General features: G+C 42.7%; 1 protein-coding gene across 1 annotated transcript in view; it reads right to left on the bottom strand.

Annotated features, from left to right (window-relative positions):
- The window catches only part of LOC126505837 (uncharacterized), a 28,879-nt gene extending 11,883 nt beyond the window's left edge, over nucleotides 1–16,996 (bottom strand). The window contains exon 1 of the mRNA XM_050149075.1: nucleotides 16,292–16,996. Coding sequence (XP_050005032.1) covers nucleotides 16,292–16,996 — 705 coding nt within the window. The remainder of the gene's footprint in view (nucleotides 1–16,291) is intronic.
- Nucleotides 16,997–24,373: the final 7,377 nt, after the last annotated feature.

Here is a 24,373-nt window from a genome sequence, read left to right as displayed (position 1 = left end):
GCCAACTCAAAAAAAAAAAAAAACACTGAAAAGAAATTTAAGACTGTTCCCATACAGCTTTTTTTTTTTTTTTATATAAGGTTAACTGGAACGCAGACTAACCAACCAAAGTCATGTTTGCTTGCTTCTGTTAAAAACATTTGGGGGGGAAAGACCTCTTAGAAAACAATTATACAGAAACAAAAAGAGGGAGACTTTTATTTGTGAAGTCTAGATAAATAATTGTGCTGATTATAGAATCACTGAGTGCCAGGCAAAGATAGAGCCCACCAAAAATAGATTACACAGTTGAGCACATTGGGCTAGTTCAGTGTATGTCTAAACAAACACATGACAGGCTGCTGAGAAACACAAATCAGTGGATGTTCTGAGTCACAGGAGAATTTTGTTTAACTTGTCAAAAAAGATAAAATACTATTTTTATATACTATACTATTATCATATGTTATTATATACTATACTATTTCTCTTTTGATGTACCAAGAAATTGGGTCTTTTAGAACTCAGAAGTGGTGCTTTGGATGGCCACCCTTACACGCAACAGTTCTGTGAGGCAGAACTTTGAACTTAAAGAATTATCAATCACGATAAGCCTGTACATTTGTACCGAACTGCTTTCCATGAATATAAAGGACACAAAGTTCCTGGGCTTCTCTCACCTTCAACCAAATACCACTCAAGACTAACTGGAGTAAAAGAATCCCAATTATAATGCTGACAAGGTCCTTCAGGGTTCTTTAGTCTGAACAGATCATAAAGAAATAGCCAACAAGGTCATACCAAAACCAGCTGGGAGATGGAGATGTAGGTACTCCAGGGAAAATCATTTGGTCAAGAACGAGCCCAGTCTCACGGTTGAAGGATCTTCATGAAGAGGAACTCTGTGGTGTGAAAGCCATTCACAGAGCTGGGTCTGAGCTCCTTCTTTGGGAGAATTCCCTAAGATTTAGGCTCCCTAAAGATAATAACAGGTTTGCCATGGGCTAGTGAGTCACTCGTTACTAAAGATACTTACTCTGCTCCCCAGCCTACTTGGCAGGATTTGCAGAGCAGCACTTAAAAACCATTGGCATCAGCTGGCCAATTCTGATCTTTCTGCTCTGCGCCAAAACCTCATTGTCCTCCCTTCCAGCAGGCCCCCAGGTGATTCCAACATCACTCGTCCATGGCCTCACACTTTGTATAGTAAGGAGAGAACGCGAATGAGAAGCAATTTTTCCTAAATGCAGTCCTGTGGTTTCATATATACATATATGTACACATATCTATGTGTACACACATCCATATAGATATAGATGTACACACACACTCAAAGGTCCTTTCCAACCCTGTTTTGGGGGCAGATAGTTAATAACAGGGCAAGAGGTTTTATGAGGACATACCCAGTTCCGGAAGAAGTGTGACATCATGCTATTTTGAGGACCTTACAGTCATATCTTGAATACTAATTACACACAATTGCGAAGATGAAGTTCACTTCTCTTTTTTGCGAGGTTGCTTCGAAACAAGGGTTTCTCCGTGTATCTCTGACTGTCCTGGAACTCACTCTGTAGACCAGGTTGGCCTTGAATTCACAGAGATCTGCCTGCCTTTGCCTCCCTGTGTGCTGTTATTAAAGGTGCCAGCCATTTCTATTTAAAACAAAAACAAAACGGTACTCTCACCCTGAGCTTTGAAAGAAACCACAGCCAATAATTTACTAGTTTATGGTAATACAGAATGTGAAAAAGACAGCTCTAAAGTAATTATTCACGATGATTTCTATAAAATTGAGTACCTGTAAAAGGAAACGGTCTCTCAAGGCCTCAAAGGGTAGAGCTCTCCTGTGGCTTTCCGTTCTTTCCCTAGTCCTGCCGGTTCACCTGATACCCACCTGGAATCGATTGGTCGCGTTTTGCTTTACTCCCCAACTCATCTAGTAAACTGGGTTTTTCGATCAGTTCTGAACCGTATACAAAACCTTCCCTGGAGACATATACAGATCTGAATGTTGCCCATTTCTCAAACTGTAATCATTCTCTAGTTTCCCTCTGGGAGAAAATTCTATTGCAATGAACAAGGACCAAGGCAGACCTGCTGGCCCAAGTCTGTAATCCCAGCTATTCTAGAAGCTGGGACAGAACAGCTCCAAGGTCAGTCAGCCAGGACAACTAGTAAGATCCTGTTTCAACGTAAACAAATAGCAGTGGGGGGGGGGCTGGGGGGGGAGGAGATCTCGGTGGGGAAGTGCTTAGCGGGCTTCAGTGAGGCCCAAGTTTCCCAGTTCTGGGCAAAGAAGGGAAAACAATAAAACAAGCAAGCAAACAAAAAACCCAAACCACCTCTGCATTGCCTGAGTGAGCCTAGATCATTCCGTCCCTTCCAAGTCTTCTCCGCTACATCCTCTCTCTTGACCTTTTCAGATACTTTTAAAATAAAGGAATCAAGCTCAGAGATAGCACAAGACAAGCCTTAAGATCTGTGTTAGAAATTGTCCTGCTTTTCAGGGCAAATCCATGTGACAACATGCGCACCACTGTTAGATGATCTAACCCGAGTCACAAATGAGAGGTGTGTCTTAATTTAGGCTACTAGCTATTTATTACAAATAAACCATCCGTTTTTATTTTCACGAAACCATACATTGTGTATTTACTTTCTAATGTCAGTAGATTAATAATTCTTTTTTTGACAAATAATTCTTATAGCGGCAAATATTGATTGACTAAAATTCAGTATTTATTCAGTAAAATTAACTCAGAGCACTGCTTTCACCTCTGAAGTGACATCATTGACGCTCCATAAACAAACTCCCAGTGTCCTCTCAATGCCACCAGGGATACAGTGCCTCAGAGACATACATCAGCAAGCCATTCATGAGCATTTACCAAATTATGGCTGGGAGCCATCGGAACTAATCCAGGCAGGGAAAGCAAGACACATCTTCTGAAAGCTGAGTGTGAAATCACACGGAACAACATGTGGCCATGGTGGTGACCAAGGGAGGCGCCATGCCCGGGGTCATGCCAACCTGAGTGGACTACACTGCCAGCTGCGGCCAGGATGTCGACCAGGCCCTGGCTGCTGCTGGGGACCATATCTGGGTCTGTAGGAAGGAAGAGCATTCCAGACAGAGGGAACAGCACCTGCAATTTTCCGACAGGAGCCTGAGAGCAGTCACCAGAAACAGGGCAGAGAAAAATCTATTGGCATTTGCTGCATTTTTGCCTCAAGGACATTAGAATAAGGTACGCTGTCATTCGTAAGCGTAAGTTGTCTCTAACCTTCACACACACACACACACACACACACACACACACACACACACACACACGCAAGCTCATATGAACCTGTGATCATGCAAACACACATACGAAAAAAATGACAAAAATCTTAAGATAACAGATTTCTAGTTTATATGAACCTATGATAATGTTAAAAACAAAGCATCCTAGCTGGGTGTGGCGGCATACACCTTTAATCCCAGCACTAGGGAGCAGAGGCAGACAGATCTCTGAGTTCAATCAAGGCCATCCTAGTCTACAAGTTCCAAACAGCCAGGGCTACATAGAGAAACTCTGTTTGGGGTTTTATTGTTTTTTGTTTTGTTTTTGTTTTTTTTTTTTTTTTAAAAAAGGCATCCTAATGAGGAGGCAAATACATTTTTCTATCTCTTTCAAGAACCACGCTGACTGCAGGAAAATCAGCCGTGTGGAAAAGCAGATAAACTAAGGTTTCTCTGGAATGCTTGGTTCTATGTTCCGTCCAGAAAACAACCCAAAGTACAAACATAAAAACTGCCACTTTTTAAAAAAGAAAATAAAAAGGATTGTGAAGTATCTACTGTGCAACAGAGACAATGTTAACAGACAGGCAATTAAAAACTCAACAAAATGCCTAAGACCTAGTAACTGAAAATAAGGATCTATCTATTTGTGTTTGCTGCGTATTTTAGATCAAGGGCATTAGAACAAGGTATACTGCCAAGCTATATAGAATCCTCTATGGAACTCCTGAGCTTTCAACATTTTTATAAACAAACACCAAAAAAAGGGGCCAACCTCAAACATTAGATATTTCGAAATATATATAACAATTTACTGAATGTCCACAATTTTTCAAAAGAAGTGCATTTCTCTCAGGGTGGTTTGAGATGATTTCCAACAAAATACGCACCATTTCCAAGGTGGGGAATCAAAAGAAATTAGTGTTTCCAACCTAAGAAGCAATGCCCGCACACTGGAGTCTCCATGGAGTCCAGGTACTTGGTGCTGTTTTCACAAACAACTTCAAGAATGCTCTAGCACATTCCACAGGCAAGGCAAGATAGTGCCTCTCAATTCCTGGCTGAAGCCCAAGAAACCCTGCAGGGCTGAGGGAAAACCCTCCCAGGCTTCAGCAGACCTGAAATCCCATTAGCGCTTTAGTAAGAAAGCCTGCCAGAGAAAGGAAGCAATGACATATTTGTGTCCCTCGCCTGCTCCCCTCCTCGTCCACCTCTTTATACTTATCCATCCATCCTAGATCTGTTACTACCCATCCATTTAGCATCAACCACAGGATCTCAGGATGCACGGGTTGAGCTGAAAACAAGGCCACCTGTCAGGCAAATCCCTAGTTACACAATTAAACACAGTTAACCGGAAATAAACAGAACCTTTGGTCCTGCCCTTGACCTTGGAACTGCTTGTCCCAGGTAGGCTGCTTTATAATTTATGTTATGATAAACACATATGTTGTCTAGAAGATACAAATAGCCTAAAACTCCCTCCCTTTTCTCCAGGTATAAATGCCAAGAACTAGAAGCTAAAGACAATCGATGAACTAAGAAATGACAAAAAAAAAAAAAAAAAAAAGAAGACAAAACTAACCTTTTTAAACTTCTGCAAGTTTTATGTTTGGGGTTTTAAGTGCCCTGAAGATGTTCCCATAGTCACAAACAGCACAAGCTGGACAGTGCACGTCTTCTCTGCAGCCACTCTAGCCTCAGGACGTCCTCGGAGACTAAAAGACCGTGCTCAGAGCGTAAAGAATTGCTGCGAGCTGAGTCCCTAGGCCTGGAAAGCAGGGCACCAGCACAGAGCTCAGGAATTGGGCCTTGTCTGCGGACTTGCCCTGGGGATTGCAAAACAGTACCTTCCTTGTGGTCACACTAGAAACTTAGCCCCAAATCAAAACTAGATTAAGTAGTAAGGCAGTTTGAAACCAGTCTTTGCTGGGTTGAGGGGTGGGGCAGACAGAAACCCCTCCAGTAGACTCATAAGCTTTGCACAGTTCCTTGCTAATGAAAATCTCATTGTCAAGCTGCTTTTGAGTGGAAGGCTTTATTTTCTCAAATGAAAAATGTTCTTTAATACGCCTAAGCAGCAGAATGAAGCCTCTATCCACAAGACACCACACCATTCGGAAAAGGGGGCCTTCGTTTTAAAATGCAACCTTTCCGGTGTTTTGCTTTATTTTGTTTTGTTTTCAAAAATTATTCTGGAGCAGAGAAATGGGAAAATTGCATCCGCCATATTGGGCCTGGAGAGAGACCTGTTCAGAGAGAGCCAGTTGAAAGGTAGAAAGGCTGGTGCTCAAAGTTCATCTGTATCTTAATCAGGAAACCAAGGGGGGGGGGCTTTGAAAGTGCACTTGAAACACTGATAAGGGAGAAGGCAAAGTCACAAGGTGATACTGAACCCTGTCACCCAGTGGGGCTCTTTCAGACAAGGGGCCAGAGAGGAAGCCTGGGGGTCTAAGTTCCAAGGGGAACTGAGGCAGAGGCTACCTCTGAACACCAAGGGAGGCAAACGTGAGCCCCTGAGCCCCTGAGCCTCAGAGCCAGGCGAAGCCAGTGATGCCCAATGAGAGGCAGGGCATCAGCACCCTGCAAGATCCTTTCTACCAGTGTCCTGCAGACCCACTGTCCAGGGCTTCAGGAATGGGGTGACATGGGATAGGGGACTTAAAGCAATAGACAAATGCTGTCTCACACAGTTCTGAAGTCTAGAAGCCCGAAAGGAAGGTGTTGGCAGGCGCATCTTCCCTCTGAGAGTCGTGGTGATCCTTCTCTCTGGCTCTGTGCGTTGTGCTCTCAATCTTGAGCATTCTGGGGCTTAGAAACACATCCCTCCAGTCTTTCCCATCACCTGGTGTTTCCACCAGGCCTCCAACCTTACACCAGTTAATTGCTTTAAGGGCCCATCCTATTCCAGTATGAGCTCCTCTTAATAACATCATATTCAACCCTGTTTCCAAATAAGACCGCACCACTGATCAGGTGCTCCCATTTTAGGGTTGACAAGAGGTAACACCTTCCCAGGGAGACCAAGCCCTCAGGACACAATGGAGTCTTCAGAGTGCACAGGTACTAACACCAGTGCTAAAGGGACGGAGCCAAAACACTACGAACCTTGAGGGAAGCCAACATAACCATCATATAGGAGCGGAAGTGACTGATTAGGAGCAGGTGGTGCCCTCCTGAAGCCAGGAACGCCACTGCTTCATCCAAGGCAGCCGGCCTGGGTCTGTTTACTGTGGGGGAAATTTATCAAGATTTACTCATATGGGTTGTGGGGTCCTCGACACATTTAATGTATCTCCATAAATCGTTAAAGAAAATAATATCGTCCAAGACAAAGGGGTCTTGGCAGCCCCGCTGAAATTTCACAGGCGAATCATTGACCCCGTGTCACACAGAGAGGGCTCAGCACCTCCTTACAGACAGCTTAGACATCTGCCTGAGTGATCAGTTCACCTAAGAGGAACAGCTCCCAGGAGGCCAGTGTGGAACTGGAAATGCAATGCAATTGGCTTCTAAGAAGAATATAAGTGCCAAAAGCCTGTCTGTTTGAACCGGCAAACTGGCAAGTTCTATAAGCAAAGCGAAGACTGATAACGTAGCGTCTGTTTGATAAGCACGGGCCCTTAAGGGTGCACTACCCTGCACAGGGCTGGCAACGTGCTGAGATGCCCGCTTTCTCTCTATTTTCCTGCCCCCTCCTTGCAGAGCTCCCCCTCACATTCCATCTCCAGGCTAATTACAGCTCAACTAACTGCCAATGTTCTTCCTTTCACATCTATGTTTTTCCTAGGGCTTTAAGCTCTTATGGTTTGAATGTGCTGGGTCCTATTGCCCAATAACCACCAAAATGCAAAGCACCTAAGCAACGGTAGCATTAGTAAACCTCAGATTTGGGGAGTAGAGAAAGGTTTTCTAGAATTAAATATAATGAGGACATTTAGCACCAGGTAATACATACACAGTGAATAACAAATTCTTTCTTCATCGGTTCAAGGGAGAGGAGGGAAGCGAAATTTAACTGCAACACTAACAAATCTATATCAAGCATAATGGACCAAAATTTGCATATAAATTGCAAAAAATATAATTATGCAAAAAGGAATCTGTAGATGGATACATACAGCTTCTATTACATAAGATCTTAGTAGCACAAGTTTCAAAGTATATACTTTCATGAGAGCTACTGATTGCTCCCATTGGATGTCACTACTATCACACGGCTTTTAGACTCCTACACCTCAGAAACCACAAGTAATAAATAATATTTCTATCTTTGAAACTCACAATGCAGGCTAATAATAACATTTCAATCATTTTCTTGTAAGAGCAGCAGTTAAAAGGGAGTTACTAGATGCCAGCTACAAAGCCCAGATCCATGTTTGGAACAATGTGTAGAATTTAACCATTATGAACTGCCTATGTAGAGCTGTGTCCCTAAGTGCATAGCCTTAAGGGGAAATATAAGTAAATATATAGGCCACGGGCCTTAATTCTGATCAAGTTGTCTCCCACAGCCTCTAATGATTCATATCTAGAGGTGCTCAACTTTGAACATTCTGCTCTAATAACGCTAAACTTGAAGCATTTCTCAGACAATGAGTCATGCCTAAGTACCTTTGATAAAGTTTCTGAAATGCTATCTCCACCCTCCTACCTCCCACCAAGCTTCCTTCTAGAATTCTGCTCTTTAAAGAGGACTACCTTATCTATTGATACCTCAAATTTGGCTAAAGGTACATGGTGTGGGAGTTCCTTCTGTCTATGTGTTGCTTTTATTGGTTAATGAATAAAGAAACTGACTTGGCCTGATAGGGTAGAACAAAGCTAGGAGGGGAAGACTAAACTGAATGCTGGGAGAAAGAAGGGTGGAGTCTCAGAGATGCCATGTAGCCCCACTGGAGACAGACGCCAGAACTTTTGCCAGTAAGCCACAGCCATGTGGCAATACACAGATTAATAAAAATAGGTTAAATTAATATGAGTTAGCCAATAAGAAGCTAGAGCTAATGGGCCAAGCAATGATTCAATTAATACAGTTTTTGTGTGATTATTTTGTGACTAAGTGGCCGGGAACCAACAAGCAGCCCTCCTTGCAACAGGTACAGAAGAGTCTAACTAAGTAGGTACATAAAGTCATGTCAAAAACAGGGATGACTATAACTATATGTGTATTTCTGTGTGTATGTGTATATATGTGTGTGTGCATATATGTATGTATTTGTGTGTGTGTATATATATGATAAAGAAATGTTATATGAATGTTTTCTGTACTGGAATAGCAATGTTCATAGGAAGAGTGCTTGAGCAGAAAAGTTTTAAAAGAATATGATTTTTTTGTTTTGTTTTGCTTTGTCTTGTTTTGGTGTTTCCAAGAAAGGGTTTCTCTGTTTAACAGTTCTGGCTACCCTAAAACTCACTCTGTAGACCAGGCTGGCCTCGAACTCACAGAGATCCGTCTACCTCTGCCTCTGCCTCCTGAGTAGTGGCATTAAACACATGTACCATCATCACCCAGCCTAAGAATATGGTTCTGTAGAACGTCAAAGAACTCTGCCCACCAGTTTTGTAAAAATAGGTTTTTGTAGTAAGTAGGCAAGATCTGTCCTCCAAAACAGTCAAAGTCTGCAATCGTGTACACCCTACGTTCAAACTGCATGACAGTCTCTAATATCCTAGTTATTTAAAATTGGAATTTTGATAAAATAGAACTAAGTCCTTTGATGTTTACCTGAAGTATTGGCTCCAAATATCAAGGCACTTGACAGCAGTGTCTGTTACAAGACCCATTTACTGCAGAAAACTTCAAATCATCACACCCTGTTAAATTATAAACTAGCTCCTGTTAAAACAAAGAACTGCTCATCCACTTGAATGCTAGATTAAAATTCTCTTGTCTTCTGCTTATTTATCTTATTTTTTTACATTTATTTATTTTGGATTTTTGAAACAGGGTGTCTCTGCGTAGCTCTGGCTGTCCTGGAACTCACTCTGTAGATCAGGCTGGCCTCTAAGATCAGCCTGCTTTTGTCTAGAGAGTGCTAGAATTAAAGGCGTGAACCACCACGGCAGAATTGATTTTCTAGTGCGTTTATTTGTGTGTGTGGAGCAAGGGTTGAGCTCTGTGCCTGTGCATGCTAGCAAAGTACCAGTGGGTGACAGCCGTTATCCAAAACCTGACTCCACCCCCACTTCTCGCCAATCTTTTCCTCCGCTCAGCTCTGTCTGTTCTAATAAGGAGAGCTTTTCATGCCTCAGGGCACTAAATACGTCTCCCACTAAGTAAGTGCCAAATGGGTATTTAGGAAACACCGGAATAAGCAGTTGGAACTTAATAAGTCATGAAAGTGTGACCTAAAAAACTGCTTGGGGGAAAATGCATGAAACTATAAATACAAAGCTTGTAAGCTTCCCCCCCCCTCTTTTCTTGGCTTCATACATGTTATGTGACCCAAAATTTGAAACATGGGCTAAGCTGTCCATTCTGGCCTTGACCTTTCCGACTTTCTGGTCTCATCCTCCAGAGCAGCGCTGAGAATCGGCCTGAGTCACCAGGCCCAGCTGAGATGTCTTACTCCTAAAGAGTCAATTAACTGCTGCTATTCCTGTTGATGGGACACTGAAATGCCTCATTAATGCAGCCACAAACCTGAGTAGCCCAACACAAATCACCATCACTCGGGAGTTATGAAGCTGTTCTGACAGTCTGCTGCACATGAGAACAAGTATAAGGACATTCACCCACGGGCATCTACTACATTCCACCTCCTCCAGCATAAACACAATGCAATTTTCCAGAAAAAGAAAAGTTATTTTCCCCTACAGTTTTGGGTGTTTTTCTTTGTCATTTGGCTTTTGGTTCTGTTCTTGTTTGGTGATTGGTTTGTTGCTTTTTTGTAAGATGACTCTCTTGTGTACCCCAAGACAGTCCTTAAATTTTTGATCCTCATTCCTCAGCCTCACACACTCAAGGGGTAGAAGTAGGTGCAACCACCATCCCTCAGCTTAGGGTTTCAACTAGCATAAACAGATTCATGGGAAAGACCTGTTTTCTCTAGTGGGAGGGGCTTTTCAAATAACACACTGAGAATCACAGTAACTACCAGCATGAATGCTGATCATGACAGTTTTGTAACTGAGCCAATATTATAACACTAACCACTGATAGAAGCATTAGGTAGGTGATGGCTGATTTTGGTTATGGACTTGGCATACCCAGGAGGAGGAAATCTCAACTGAGGAATTGCCACCATCAGTTAGGCCTGTGGGTGTATCTGTGGGGCATCAACTACGACACTGTGGGAGGTGTCGTCCTTAGGTAGGGGGACTTGGGCTGTTTGGGAAGGTACCTGAGCAAGCCAAGGGAAGAGGCCAGGAAGCATTATTCCTTCCCAGTTTCTGTTTCAAGCTCCTGCTCTGAGTTTTCCCTCAATGGTGGCCTGCCACTCAAAAGCCAAATGAACCATTTCCTTCTCATGTTGATTTTGGCCACGGTGTTTATCACAGCAACATACAGCAACGTGGAACATTCATGTTGTCTGGCAACCATCTGCTATCTCTACTTGCTGACCACGATGACAGGTGATTGAAGATGCTGGGATGAAAACAGTGGGGCCCTTGTGCTGTCCTCTCAAACAGGAACGAACTCTAGGTTCCGGGCCACGTCGTGCCACGTATCAATGGAGAGAACAAGAATACAAAGTTGAGCAAATCAAGACCACAGGAAGGTAAGAAACTGACACAGGATGATTAAAAGTTCTGGGCTACACAGCAAGACCCCATTTTAAAAGGGGGAAAAGAGATGGCTGGAGAGATGGCTTAATGCTTAAGAACACTGGGTCTTCCAGAGGACCCAGGTTCAATTCCCAGTACCCACATGGTCACTCACAACTGTCCATAGCTCCAGTTCCAGGGGTTCTGCCACCCTCACACAGGCACATGCAGGCACAACACCAATGTACATAAAAATTTATCATTACATTTTTTAGATGTCAAAGAAAAGCAGATAGTGGATGTATAATGAGAAATGAACATATCAAAGAATCTCAAAAACAATTTTCTCTCTAAAAACTAGGCTAGTCTTTCCCAGTGGGTGGTATGCAGGTCACATGAGACCTTCTGGAATTAAAGAATAATTGGAAGTTTACAAGACATCTGAGCATTTCTGATAAACCAGCACTACTATTTTATCAGAAATAATAAGTCTCAGATCTGTGGACTACTCTCACACATCCAAGATCATGTCTGGAGAAGGATGGAGAAGGAGCTGTCACAGATAGTGCCTTCCCACGACAAAGAGACAAGATTTCCGTACAAAGAACCTAGATGACAGACTGCAAAGAGGATAAGATATAAATTCAGGGAAGCCAAGGCCTTTGAATTATTTAGAATATTGCCACTCTCAGAAGCGACTGTCTTGCTAATTGTTTTCAGCTATGACTCAATTTGAATAGATAATTAATTTCTGGTATCTGGATTCAGACATTATCAGCCAATCCAAAGGCTTCACAGGGACATGGAGCATTTCGTTCGTTGTAAAACAAATATGTGAGAATCTTCCAGAGGCTGTGAGGCATACAGTGCAGGTTCTCTGTGCCCTGCCCCTGGGTACACCTATGCCTATGGCTGGGATGACAAAGAAACTCCATGATTGACTGTGAGCCAACCACCCGAGGCTACAACTCTGTGCAGTGTGTGTATGTGTGTATGTGTGTGTGTGTGTGGGGGGTGATTTAGAATTCCCTGGGAAAAGGCAACCTGCAATTAAGTATCTCCAGCAACTTTCCCTCAAGCTCCTGCACCAGTTTGATGGCCCCATAAAATCTGCCAGTCTTCGGTATCCTGAACACCATCTCTCCTGGGGCAACGTTTTCCAGCATCCCTTCCCACACTGACTTTTCCTTTTCCAAACACTCCCATCGACACATCTCCGAACCTTTGCAGCTGCTGTTTCCTCTACCTGGAATTGCCTTCCTTCTGCTCTCCACTTGACTGGCCCTTCCCTCAATCACATCTCGTCTAATAGCCCCGCTTCAGAGAGGCTGGCGGCTGTCCTCCATCTCCTCTTCACCTCACCTGCACAGTGCACCACCCTTACAATGTCCATTCCATCTGAAATGTGCCTTTCATTCACTTCTACCTTTGCTACGGATTCTGACTCCCACGAAGCGCTATAAGAACATAGGGCTTGGGGCTGGAGAGATGGCTGCTCTTCCAATAGGTCCTGAGTTCAAGTACCAGCAACCACATGGTGGCTCGCAACCATCTGTAATGAGATCTGGTGCCCTCTTCTGGTGTGCAGACATCCATGCAGACAGAATGCTGGATACATAATAAAAAAAATCTTTTTTTAAAAAAAAGAACATAAGGCTTTTGTTTTGTCTGACACTACACTATGCAGCCCTCCTCCTCTAAGAACCCCTCTTGCTATATAGTACATACTAAGTTGTATTTACTGTACCTGAAGAAAGCCCTACCTTATGAATGACCACAAGTGCAATGAGGCAGCTGAGATCCACTGGGATCTGCTTTCCTCTGTTGTCTCACCTAGGGCAGCTCCCTTCCTCCTCATCCCAACTCCAGGCCAACTTCCACAACCGGGAAGGAAGAATAACCCTAGAGGAAATAGCTAACTTTCCTGCATCTCATCTGGAGGCCTTAGTTCTCACCATATTTTTTTTTTTTAAAAAAGAATCCTTCCATTCTCAATGAGATTAAAAAGCACATAAATGATTAGAGTCTTCAAAGTATTTACATGCGACTGAAAAACTGTTGTCATCTGTATATGTATATCCACATATATGAGAAGAAAGAGAAAATGGGAAATAGGACCTTCCTACTCTGTTTTTCAACATTTATGATAAGGATTCCTAAGAGATGCTTGATTTCCTCCCACTTTTTCCCAATTTCCCATGAAAGGAAATCCCCTGGCATCTGATCCAAAAGTGTGGCAAAGAGAGATAGGTCACCAATTCCCACTGTGACGACCAAGAGAAATTCCAAAATGGAAGAAAACAGATCTTACGGCTCCTTATTCTCATCCTCATAACTTCTCTCCCAGAATCTCAGCCTTCCTTAGCCTGGGGGGACATGGCAAGCTCTAGATCAAGTCTGAGGTAATTACAATAGGAGGCATCGCCTATCAGGAAAGAGCTCCTTCCACTCATGAAAAGCAAGTCGCCACTATTTCTGACAACCCAGTTGGGAACCGGTGAGAACTGACACACGCAATGCCATGTGTACTCTTCTGTCACACAAGTCAAGCTTGCTCCACACCACTGTACAGCTTTGGGATCAGATCTCTTCTTCCACCATGTGAGTCCCCAAAAGGGATCTCAGGCGTGATAGGAAGCACCTTTACCCATTGAGCCATCCCTCTTCCTCCAATACATTTTCAAATCCTAAGTGCTAACTCAGAACTGTGGAGTATGCTGTTATCCATGTTAGTAGGAGTATGCAAGAAAAAGGTTCATTTTATTGTGACGGATGAGAATGTGATTTTGAAAGACTATGGACAGGCAAGACACAGCCGACCTTTGAAGGAAAGGAGCTTCTTGCTATATTTTCAGGAAGCAAAGAAGTTTGGACTATAACCTGGTGGAGTCAGCTGACTGCCTAGATTGGTCAGATACAGTGTCTCCACGGGTGCCTTAAACTCTGCAGAAGAAACAAAGTCTGAGAATGTCAAATGGAAAGGGCACCAAAGCAAGCAAATCATCTCTCCAAGCCTTTGTGGAGTGTAGGGAAGAACCACCAACCAGATCAAACTATAGGGTGTGTGTGTGTGTGTGTGTGTGTGTGTGTGTGTGTGTGTGTGTGTGAAGACGTAAACAAAGAACGGAAGAATTTGTGAAGAATACATGCTGTGCCATCTGCAGGGTTCCATAAAGATGTAAAATAGACAGACGTTCACAGGATTCGTCCCAGCTCCACTTAAAGAAGTCTTCTTCTTTTTTAAGCTTTGAAAGTGGGCTAAATGTTTTGTCTCAGCATTGCTGGGAAAATGAAATGAAATGACACATGAGAACACACTGGGGACCAAAGTGGGTGCTCCACACACATTCTATGCTGCCAGGCCCTCCCTCTTCAGGTGGCATCATCTAGGTCAAAGGGATGTCCCCAGCCCTGTAAAGGAGCATCATTTTCATGAAAGCCATCTGGAGTCTGCGTGATGCGCTGACAATGCTTATCGGGGAGTGTAGGAAGCAGGGCGTTCTTCATTTGTGCTTCACAATGTGGAACATGGAAATATCTCTAACTGAAGAAGGGGCTGTGGAATCCCGCCCTCTGCCACTGAGTTCTGGAATGGGAAACTTGAGATTTACAACCTCACAAAAGATAGACTGATGAATGTTGATTGCATTCTTCTGTCAGGCCCATATATTCTTTTGGATTCTTGCATTCGTTTTTGTATTGATTTGGGACAGAAGAAAAAAAATTGGTAGCTGCCGTCGGTCTCGTCAAGCATTTTCACAGTCCCATTTAGTTGCATCACTACTACCCCATGATCCAGACGGATCCGAAAGTGAATAGGGACTGTGCAAGAACATTTTTCAAGGAAAGGGCTGTTAAGCAATGAATGCCCACTCGGCCTGTGCTATATTAGCCTTAGAGGCATCTTGGAAAAACAAATCAGGTTCATACAAATATTTCCTACAAAAGTTCCCTTGATCCAAAACTGCCTTTATCTGAGGAGCCTCTGAAATAGCCAGCCTTATTCAAAGTCAAAATAACTAAGGTTTTTTTTTTTAATTTTTGATTTTTTTTTTTCTGATCTTGATTGGAAAAGCAATCCTTGGAGAGATGAAAAGGAGGCAATGGGAACCCATTAGCAAACATCAAATAGGATGTTTTCTGATGAAAAATAACTGGACATCTTGGTCAGGCCTTCCCAAATGTTTAACAACAGCGTGTGAACAAAAAGATAGTTCTGTGGTCGGAAACTGGAAGGGAAAGTTCGATTTGAAGACCCGCACAGTTAAATAGTCAGGGAAGCCTAATATAGAGGGGGCCTCAGAGATCTGAGGATGTGTTAAGAGGCCTGAAGGTCAGCAGGATGGGGCACCAGAGCCAGGAAGGTTCTGCCATTCTAAATCATCCTCTCACCATGGTACTAAGGTGGTCGGTCCCCTTACAAACAAATTTGACTTCAGAATTTAGATTCTGTGTTGTTTCCGAAAGGCTAGCACCTATGTACTTCCATCCCAGCCCACACACAATTTTTAAACATTATCTTTCAACAAAATTCTTCACCCCAGCCTGTCCTTCTCCCGGCTTCCTCTGAAGATCCTAAAAGAAGACGCTTCGAGTTTCTTTAGTTTCTAGAATTCGCTTTTTATAGACTTTCTTTTAACCCAAAATAACAGTGCACAAGAAAAGAGCTGAAGCCCACGGAAGCTCCGGAGGCAACGACCGCAAAATAACAAGTTTCTTCTCCCTTATCTTAAAAATTCACCGCAGCTCAAACTGCAGTTTTCTCACCGTCGCCCTTTGTTCCAAACAAGCTGCCTCGGTATTTTGTTAGGTTTAGTTTTAACGTGGCAAGGAGGATTTCTCAGGAAACTTTGTATGGTAAGAGAGAAGAAGAACCTTCCAGACTCACTTGCCCCTTTCACAAACAATGGTGAACGAGGAACAGACCCGGGTCGGCCTCCCAACTCACAGAGTCGGAGGAGGTCACAGGCACAGGGGAGATTAAGGAGAGAAGGGTCCCGGTGCTCCTGGGTGCTGATCGCCCAGGTTTCTTCCCAACAGCTCCAGGATACTGAGGACACTACAGTAGAGCTCCCGGCCAGGCACCCTGCACACCCAGTTTACTGGAGGGTCTCGGGGCCCTATGGCTTCGGCATTTCTAGGGGCTGGCAGGGGACAGAGGGAATGAGAGCGCACAAAGCCCCCTTCCCTACTTCTCAGCGGCTGCAGAGCCGAATGTCTGGACAGCACCCCCAAACCCCGAGCTGGATGTGGGACGCGGTCTCCCAGCACCCCTAGTCAAGCAAACCCACACCGCGGCCAGCCGCAGAGAGTTACCCGCCGAGGCCCGGGCGCGATGACCGCAGAGACATGTGCGGGACTCCACGGCCGGGGCTCTCCGCTCTCCGCAGCGCGCAGCCGTCTGTCCCGCGGCGCCTGTCGCATCGGGTCCCCGAGTCGGGGACAAGCGGAGGCCTGAGCGAGGTGGCACGGGCACGATTCCTTCTCCCTAGATGTGGCCGGGGAGCTGAGCAGGGCGCTGCGGCGCCGCGAGTCCGAGACGGCCGCCGGTCCCCTCACTGTTCGCCGCGCCGGCTCCGCGTCCTGGAGGCTGCGTGCGACGCGGCTGGAAGCTCCTCCTTGTTGCTGGCGCCGGAGGCACGGTGGCCGCCGCCCCCAAGTTCGCGCCGAAAGTGCAGTGCGGAGACGGGCGGAGAGCTCAGAGACCCCCGGCCCGCAGCCGCACCACGGGGCTCCTACCTTTAGGGCGGGGTCCGCTCGCTCCTGCCCGGAGTCCAGGACAGGAAAATCACTGAGAAGGGAGGGCCCGGGAAGGGCGGCGGGTAGCTTCAGGACAAGGTAGGAGGATTGATTTCCAGAGCCAAGAAGACACTCCCATCCCGCCCCAGTTTGTTTGGAAAGCTGCGGGAGCAAAAGCGGGAGGCTATGAGGGATTCTCCCCCTTGGTGCTTTACAGGAGGCAGAAATCAACAGAGTTTGGTCGCTGCCTGGACTGTCAGTGACATCAGACACAGCAGGCATTTTGGTCCCTAGCAGAAAGACAGGGGTGTTCACGAAGCTACACAATTTCCAGACTCTGGACTTCAAATACAAAAGTGTTAGTGTTAGAGGGAGTAGCCCTAGACATTTAGTACATTTTGTATCTTTCAAAAAAGCTGTTACTTCAGTAAGAATGAAGGTTGGGCTCCCTCTCCCCTTGTATTCCCTTCCCTTCCCCTTCCTTCCTTCTTCCTTCCTCCCCTCCCTTCCTCTCTTCCTTCCTCCCTTTTCTTTCTTTCTGTAGCTCTCTCTAGGACAAAGTCTGTGTTAATAATGATCTCATACTTGCATAGTTCTGAATGCGCTTAAATTTCAATGTTGGTCAAATAATTCATTGTTTAGCATTCAACTCGCAGCTCAAGCCTTTGGGCTCTGGTCAAATAATCACATACAATCAAATGACCCTCAGGAGAGAAGAGCTACTGACTGGGAGGAAAGGAGTTGAGTGTTATTCAAAGCTGATGATGTGTCAAGTCCTGTAACAAAGTCTGTCATCTGTGATGGACCATCTGGTATTTGTCTTAATTATACCAACAACCCTAGGAAGTATCACTTGTTGTTCTTCCAATCAAAACATGAAAAGTGCTCAGATCCTTCATATTCTCTGACCTTTCTACAAATTGCCTTTGACATAACTCACACAGCTTATGTAATTATAAGCTTGACTCTTGGGACACCAGGTTAGCCAAAAAGATTTCTGGAATTTGTCTATCTGGATAAATTTTCTGGAGGATTACCACACATTTTCAGTTTCTGCTGAGTTCTATGCGCTCTTCTTCATCATTTGTGAATTTAAACCTGATTCTGCTTTTTCCCTTCTTATCCTCCAGGTTTTGTTTGTTTGGCTGTTTTTTGTTTGACAGCACCTTCATTCGGCATCTAAGCTGGTATGGAACTCTAGATCACCTTTCTTCAGACTCTGGAGTACTGGGATCCACCCATCTATGTGGTGGTGGAGTGGAGAGGGGTATTCCTAAATTCTCCTCCATTTTATTTTTATGTTGTCATTGCTATTTATACTGGGTCTTTTTATTTTCCTTTGTAACCCAGGCTGCTCTCAGATTCATGGTCATCCTCCTGCCTCATTCTTCCAAGGGCTTACGTTACGCGCATGCACTATACTCCTAGACTTTTTTTCTTTCTTTCTTTTTTTTTTGTGAGCCATCATGTGGTTTCTGGGAATTAAACTTAGAACCTCTGGAAGAACAGATTGCACTCTTAACCACCAAGCCATCTCTCTAGCACCGTATGCCTAGATTTTTGAATCTGCAAAGAAAGATGCTATGGTGAAGGCATCTGCCTGCATTTAGGTGACCTCCATAACTGTTCATGTTCTGCAAAGACCTGGGGTTAACAGCTGCTCACTTATCTTGGAATGCTGCCTTTCCTGCTGACCTGTTTTGTGACCTTAGCCTACACATGCTTCCATTTTGATTAGCTGTGAAGTGAAACAAGACAAACTTTATAGTGCTTATTAGGAAGATTAAAACACAATGGTGGAAGAAATTCTAGGCCCTGTGTACCTAGACCATCAGTACCACAAGACCTAGACCATCAGTTCAAGAAGTAAAATGTAGACTTTTAAAATAGCACAGAGAGCCGGGTGGTGGTGGCGCATGCCTTTAATCCCAGCACTCGGGAGGCAGAGGCAGGCGGATCCCTGTGAGTTCGAGGCCAGCCTGGTCTACAAGAGTTAGTTCCAGGACAGGAACCAAAAAGCTACAAAGAAACTCTGTCTCGAAAATCCAAATAAATAAATAAATATAGCACAGAGAATATGAGCTACCAGTCATGAGCCACCATGAGGCCCTTCATGGTGCCTCAGCTCCTCCCTGAAAACCAGAATTATCTATGGTTAGAAATGAAGACGTTGGAACTAGGATTTAAACACAAGTGCTAGAGACCAAATATTCTATTTTTGTTTTAAAGCATGTTACTTATATATGGAAAGTTTTCATCTGTATAATACTCATTCTGAAAAATTGAAGACATTATTGTATGGGTACACAGCAGTGATTATGAAGATATTTTGAGTTCTCATGAAAGATAATAAAAGATTAAGTCAGGTTTGTAGGCTGCTAGCTTTTAATGCTTTTGGTGTTTTGGAGAAAACTTCTTTCAGAATGTAAATATATTTGATTTTTCTTTTTGTAGATGTAGTCTAACAATGTAGGAGGGATCAGCCATCAGATTGAAAGAACACTGGAGATATGGCAGGCCTTTCAGAGCCCTCTGGGGTGATAATATTTAGGCATATAGGGATAGTCCTATTACTCTTGTAGTTTGTGAATAATGCAATCCATTTAAAATAAAACTATACTGCTTCAAGGATACCCTTTGCATCCTGGGTGATGGAGAGAAGCCAGGCTCCTTATACTTCCCAGACTGCCCACACATGTAGTCAAGAGGAAGGCTCAGGAAAGCAGCCTTTCTTCTGTGCCCCCATGGAGATTGTGGAGACCTATCCTATCCAAACCCAGCTATTTGTAGAATCGGTGGTGGGAAAACTGCCTGCACTTTGTGGAAGAGACCTACTCCTACATGAGTGTTCTCACCAGGGCAGTTATATTAGATCACAGGTGACTAACCCCAGTAAATATGGAAGCTTAAAAGAAATGCCACACTAGCTCAGAATTGAGTATAATAGAGGGTTGTTTATTTAGGGGAAGATCCACAGATTACAGTCCTCTGCTTGACCAAGGAACAGCAACCGAATCCAACAGCCGGACGAGAGAGGCCAGGCGTGCACTTTACATTGGCATATATAGTACAAGAGGCCATGCCCAAGTGGGCGGGTAACGTCTAAGATTACTGTCTGATATAATTGCAAATAGTCTCTGAGTATTCAGGAGGGATTTTCTGAGGTTCCTATTTGGAGTTCTGGCCAGAACATTGTAAAAAAGTAGTAGTGCTATCAGCATCATGACATCATATTAACCAGGTGGAGTTGTGGTGGGCCCCATCTTCTTGGAAACTTCAAATATTACAGCAGGGAAATTCATTCTTCATTATGGAACACTTAAACACAATTTATGTACACATATCCAGACATCTATATATTCAATGAAAGGTATGATAGAGACAAAAATAGGTATGAAGAAAAGTAAAATTATTTCTAAATTCTTTCTTCTTTCTGTCCCATACCAGACAGCACTTGACGTGAGACAGAAACTCTGAATTTTTCTTTTAACAACATGCTTGGATTTAGAGAAGGACAGATCCAACTCCAAAGCCAGCTTTGATTTTTAAGTGAATTCTAGTTAGTATTCAGAGATTCTTACCCTCAGATGACATGTCCTCACTAGAGATAATTCTCTTTGCGTGGTGATCCTATCTGGATAATTATCTTTTCCTGTTTAAGCATCTAGATGTCCAGGGTCTCTTAACTCTTTGAAGATGAGTATTTTCCTGCAAAGACAAGAACAGAACCCTGCCCCAAGTCTATATGGTCTCCTTACCACCTGTATGGTTGTCACCATTGTGGATGAGCTGTCATTTCTTTTTCTCCAGAGATTTCTCTTTTTCAAAGCAAATCTTTATTCATTTTGAAGGTATTCATAGTTTTTCTTCTCCTGTGGAAACAAGAGCAAAACCCCTTCCCCAAAGTACTACATCTCCTGGTTTCCATTGTGAGGTCAACACATCCTGGAAATACACCGGCTGATTTAATTCAGAAGACTTTTCTATTATCCAATGTCTCTCTGCTGCTGTTGTCCCTTTCTCATAGCGTTAAGAAAATTCAAGGTTAATAAAGCATTATGTAATCTATTTTGGGAGTATTTTCCATACCTTTCTGTTTTTTAACTTATCATTTATAGTTCTATTTGATCTTTCCACAACTGTCTGACTGTGTGGAACAAAGCCTTTATAATTCTGTCCAGAAGGCAGAATTATATGCTATTCTCATGGAGCTAAGGGATTTTAAAGAACTTCTTAATATAGTTACTGATCCACAATATGCAGAAAGAGTTGTCTTGCATATTGAAACTGCTGAAAGTTAAATTATATTGAATATTGTATGCATGCTTCTACCTCTGCTTAAAACATTTTTATATATTGATATATATTTATCATATTGCAATGTACATTTTTACCTCTGATCAAGATACTTATACATTGTGTACATTTTGAGTCATTGTCCTTACTTATTGCACAGTTGTTTATTATATAATATTCTAATATGATTTCTTAGTCTTTAAGTTATATAGGTATTAAGAATTATAGATCAATAGTCATCCATATTTGTCATACTGATAGTTAGACGAATCAGGTTCTTTAGATACGTAGAGATTATATTCTGCATAGATAGGTAATTTTAAAGAGCTGTAGAATATGGCATTTAAATAATTTAGGGTTCTGTTGAAGTGAGACATGATTGCTCCTGGCAGCACCGATCTATTCCCGAGAGAATGTTGAGCACCAAAGACACTCCACTTGGAGCTTGTTTTCTTTTTGGCAAAACTGGCCTTTGGGCAAAGAACTGCCCATGCCTCAACCATAGACAAGATACATGGTATCTGGAAATGGATAAGCAGGACTGTCAAATTTTGCCAAGACAGGGTAAGACGGTTTTGAAATTTTTCCTGCTTCTGAAAATGGTCTGTCAGTTATTCTAGGCCTTAGCCAAAGTTGGTTGCTTCAACATTGAAAATGAGACTTTGGGTGATTGCTCAGGTAGCCAGTTGTCTCTGTCATTTGTTGCACATTTTGGAAGTTGCTTGATTATACTTCGTGCTTGCTCAAGTAATATTATTCCCCTTCTTGGATCTTCATTGGGGTTGAAGACTAAATAGTTGTAGTTACTTTCCTCTCATGACTTGGCGAAGTTATTTATTATACAAGACTTAAACGAGTTAGGATAGAATTATTATTGAATATATTTGTTCTTATTGTATATAATTATTATTAGGCTTAGAACTCTCTTATTTAAACAAAAGGAGGAGGTGCTGTAGGAAGGCTTACAGCCAATAGTTACCCACCCACTGGGGTGTGGCCTCTTATACTGTTTATGCCAATGTAAAGCATGCATTCAGTCTCTCTTTTATGGCTGCAGGATTCAGTTTTTGATCTCCATTCTAGTAGAGGATTCTAATTTGTGAGTCTACCCCTAAATAAACAACCATCTATTTCTCAATTCTGAGCTAATGTGGGATTTTTTTTAAGTGTCCTTCTTCACGTTTCTTATTTCCTATTGGAATTTTTTATTTATCCTCTATATTTCTTCCATTATCTAGAATAGTATGGTTTTTTTACAGAAGGCTCTGGATATTTTTAATTTTCCTGGTGAAACATGTCCTCCACAGTGACTGGCATTGACTGGACCACTTTTGACTTGGGGGCCTGCGAGAGGCTCCCCAAGGAGCTTCGTGATAGTATCAGGTTGCTTTTTCTGTCTTTTGCTGATCTTCATTCATAGGTTCAGTGTTGACCTTTGCCACACCTTCTACATATACCTGAAGACTGAGTCCTACTCTTGCCATTCCCAGAGGAGGTATTATACCTAGGAATTCCTTGTCTACAATCCTTTCTCCTTTCTCAGATGTCCCATTCTACCACAATTAAAACATTTGGCATTTTGATGTCTCCTCATTCCTTTGGAAATTGCTTCTTCTACCCAAGATTCAGTATTTTATAGTCAAATGTCTCAATGTTTATTGTATGCAGGATCTGTTCATCCATTGGTGCTGATCTAACCTTTAAAGGCCCAAAGTATCTTTTTGCATTCTAAATTGACATTTTCAAAAGCCAGAGATTCAACAAGTACTTGTCTAGCATCTGGGTCTGTTACTTCTACTTGTACAGCCTTAATCTTTGTAAAAGGTCACTAAAGGTTTCTCTCTGACCCTGTTCAAACCTGGTATATGAGCCAATTCATTTTCCTAGTTCTTGAATCCTGTCACAAGCATTTAAGGCTGGTTTGTGGCATAGGGACAAGATTTGCTCTTAGTAAAGAGCTTGAGCCTATGGGTCAATGTAAGTGCCCTTACCAAGAAATTGATCTTAGGAAGTCTCAAGTCCTTTTGCTTTTCCCTGTTGTTCTAAAATTTTAGCCTCTCCTCTGAAATAGCATTTAAACATCAGTTGAGGCCTGCCATCCAGAACTGCTGAAGCTAACTGAAGCCAGTTGTGTAGCATGGCTTTGGTGCTAGAAGCCCATGTCTTTACCATCTATCTCCTTAACAAATGCAGAATGCAAGTCGTAAGTTACTATTGCATGCTTAATTTCCTTTAGATCTTTCATTCCTATAGTTATCCATCTACCTTCTTTGGATCCTTTTGAACCTTTAGAACTCGATGTTTTGTCAGAGTAGATTACAGGGTAGGAAGCTAAAACCCTGGGTAAGTCATCTCTGACAGCTACTGGCAATGTTGAATCCTGTGCTTGTGCCTTCTTTCCCTGCTCATCAGCTCCAATAATTTCCTCAATCGTTTCACATCTTTTTAATTCTGTCTTTTTTAAATCCTGAATCTCCTGGCCTGTATATATTTCTAGGGATTTTATTGAGGCACCTAGCCTCTGGTTCTCATTTTACACATGTGATTCCAAGGTCTGAAGTTTTTCCTTTAAAAATAACATCTCATTCTTGGACATTATTTGGATAGCGTGCGGATTGCCACCATGGCGAGATACTCTATCTGCTAACTTATGATAACTTTTTAACAAATTTTGATTGTAAAATTCAATAGTATTAATTTTTTCAGATAATTTCTCAATATCCTTTGACATGGATTCATTTTGTCTGTCAAATTAATGTTACTCTTTTTAATAGTATTAATTTTTTCAGGTAACTTTTGAGTTTCGATGGTATTAATTTTGTCATCTAGGTGTGTATTATTAGTCTGTAAAGACTGTATCATTTCTAAAAGTGCCTCATTCTCGGCTCTGTTATCAAACCATTTTCTTAAGGATATAATATGAAGAAAAAAACTGAGTCCCAATATCCAATAAATGGGTGTATCACCATAACCATATAAGCCTTGCAGAATACACGTCATAATATCTTTCAAAGTTTCAAAGGTTATGTTGTCTGCCATTATATAACTTCAAGTTTATTGATTTATTAATTGCCTGTTATGAAATCCAGTCAATTGTTTTAGGCATAATAATCTTTATTGTCCAGAGGTATCATGGTAACAGAGTAGCGATTAGAGGTGCAACCTGGTGCCATGAACAGTCCTGAGCAGCTTGGTTTCTCCATCTTGGTACTGGCTAAATACTGAGAAATATGCTTTGCTTGACAAATTAAAGCAATTCAATCAATTCCATACACAGAGCAAGAAACCCAGAACTCAGGAGCCGGGAATAAAACCGTAAGTTCCGCAAGTCCCCACGTGGCAGGGAACGTGGCAGTGGTGGCC

The sequence above is a fragment of the Alexandromys fortis genome, unplaced genomic scaffold (genome assembly GCF_014885135.2).
Source record: "Alexandromys fortis isolate MF-2015 unplaced genomic scaffold, M_Fortis_MF-2015_v1.1 scaffold_4, whole genome shotgun sequence".
NCBI classification, from domain to species: Eukaryota; Metazoa; Chordata; class Mammalia; order Rodentia; family Cricetidae; genus Alexandromys; species Alexandromys fortis.
This window is presented reverse-complemented; position numbering and strand designations above follow the sequence as displayed.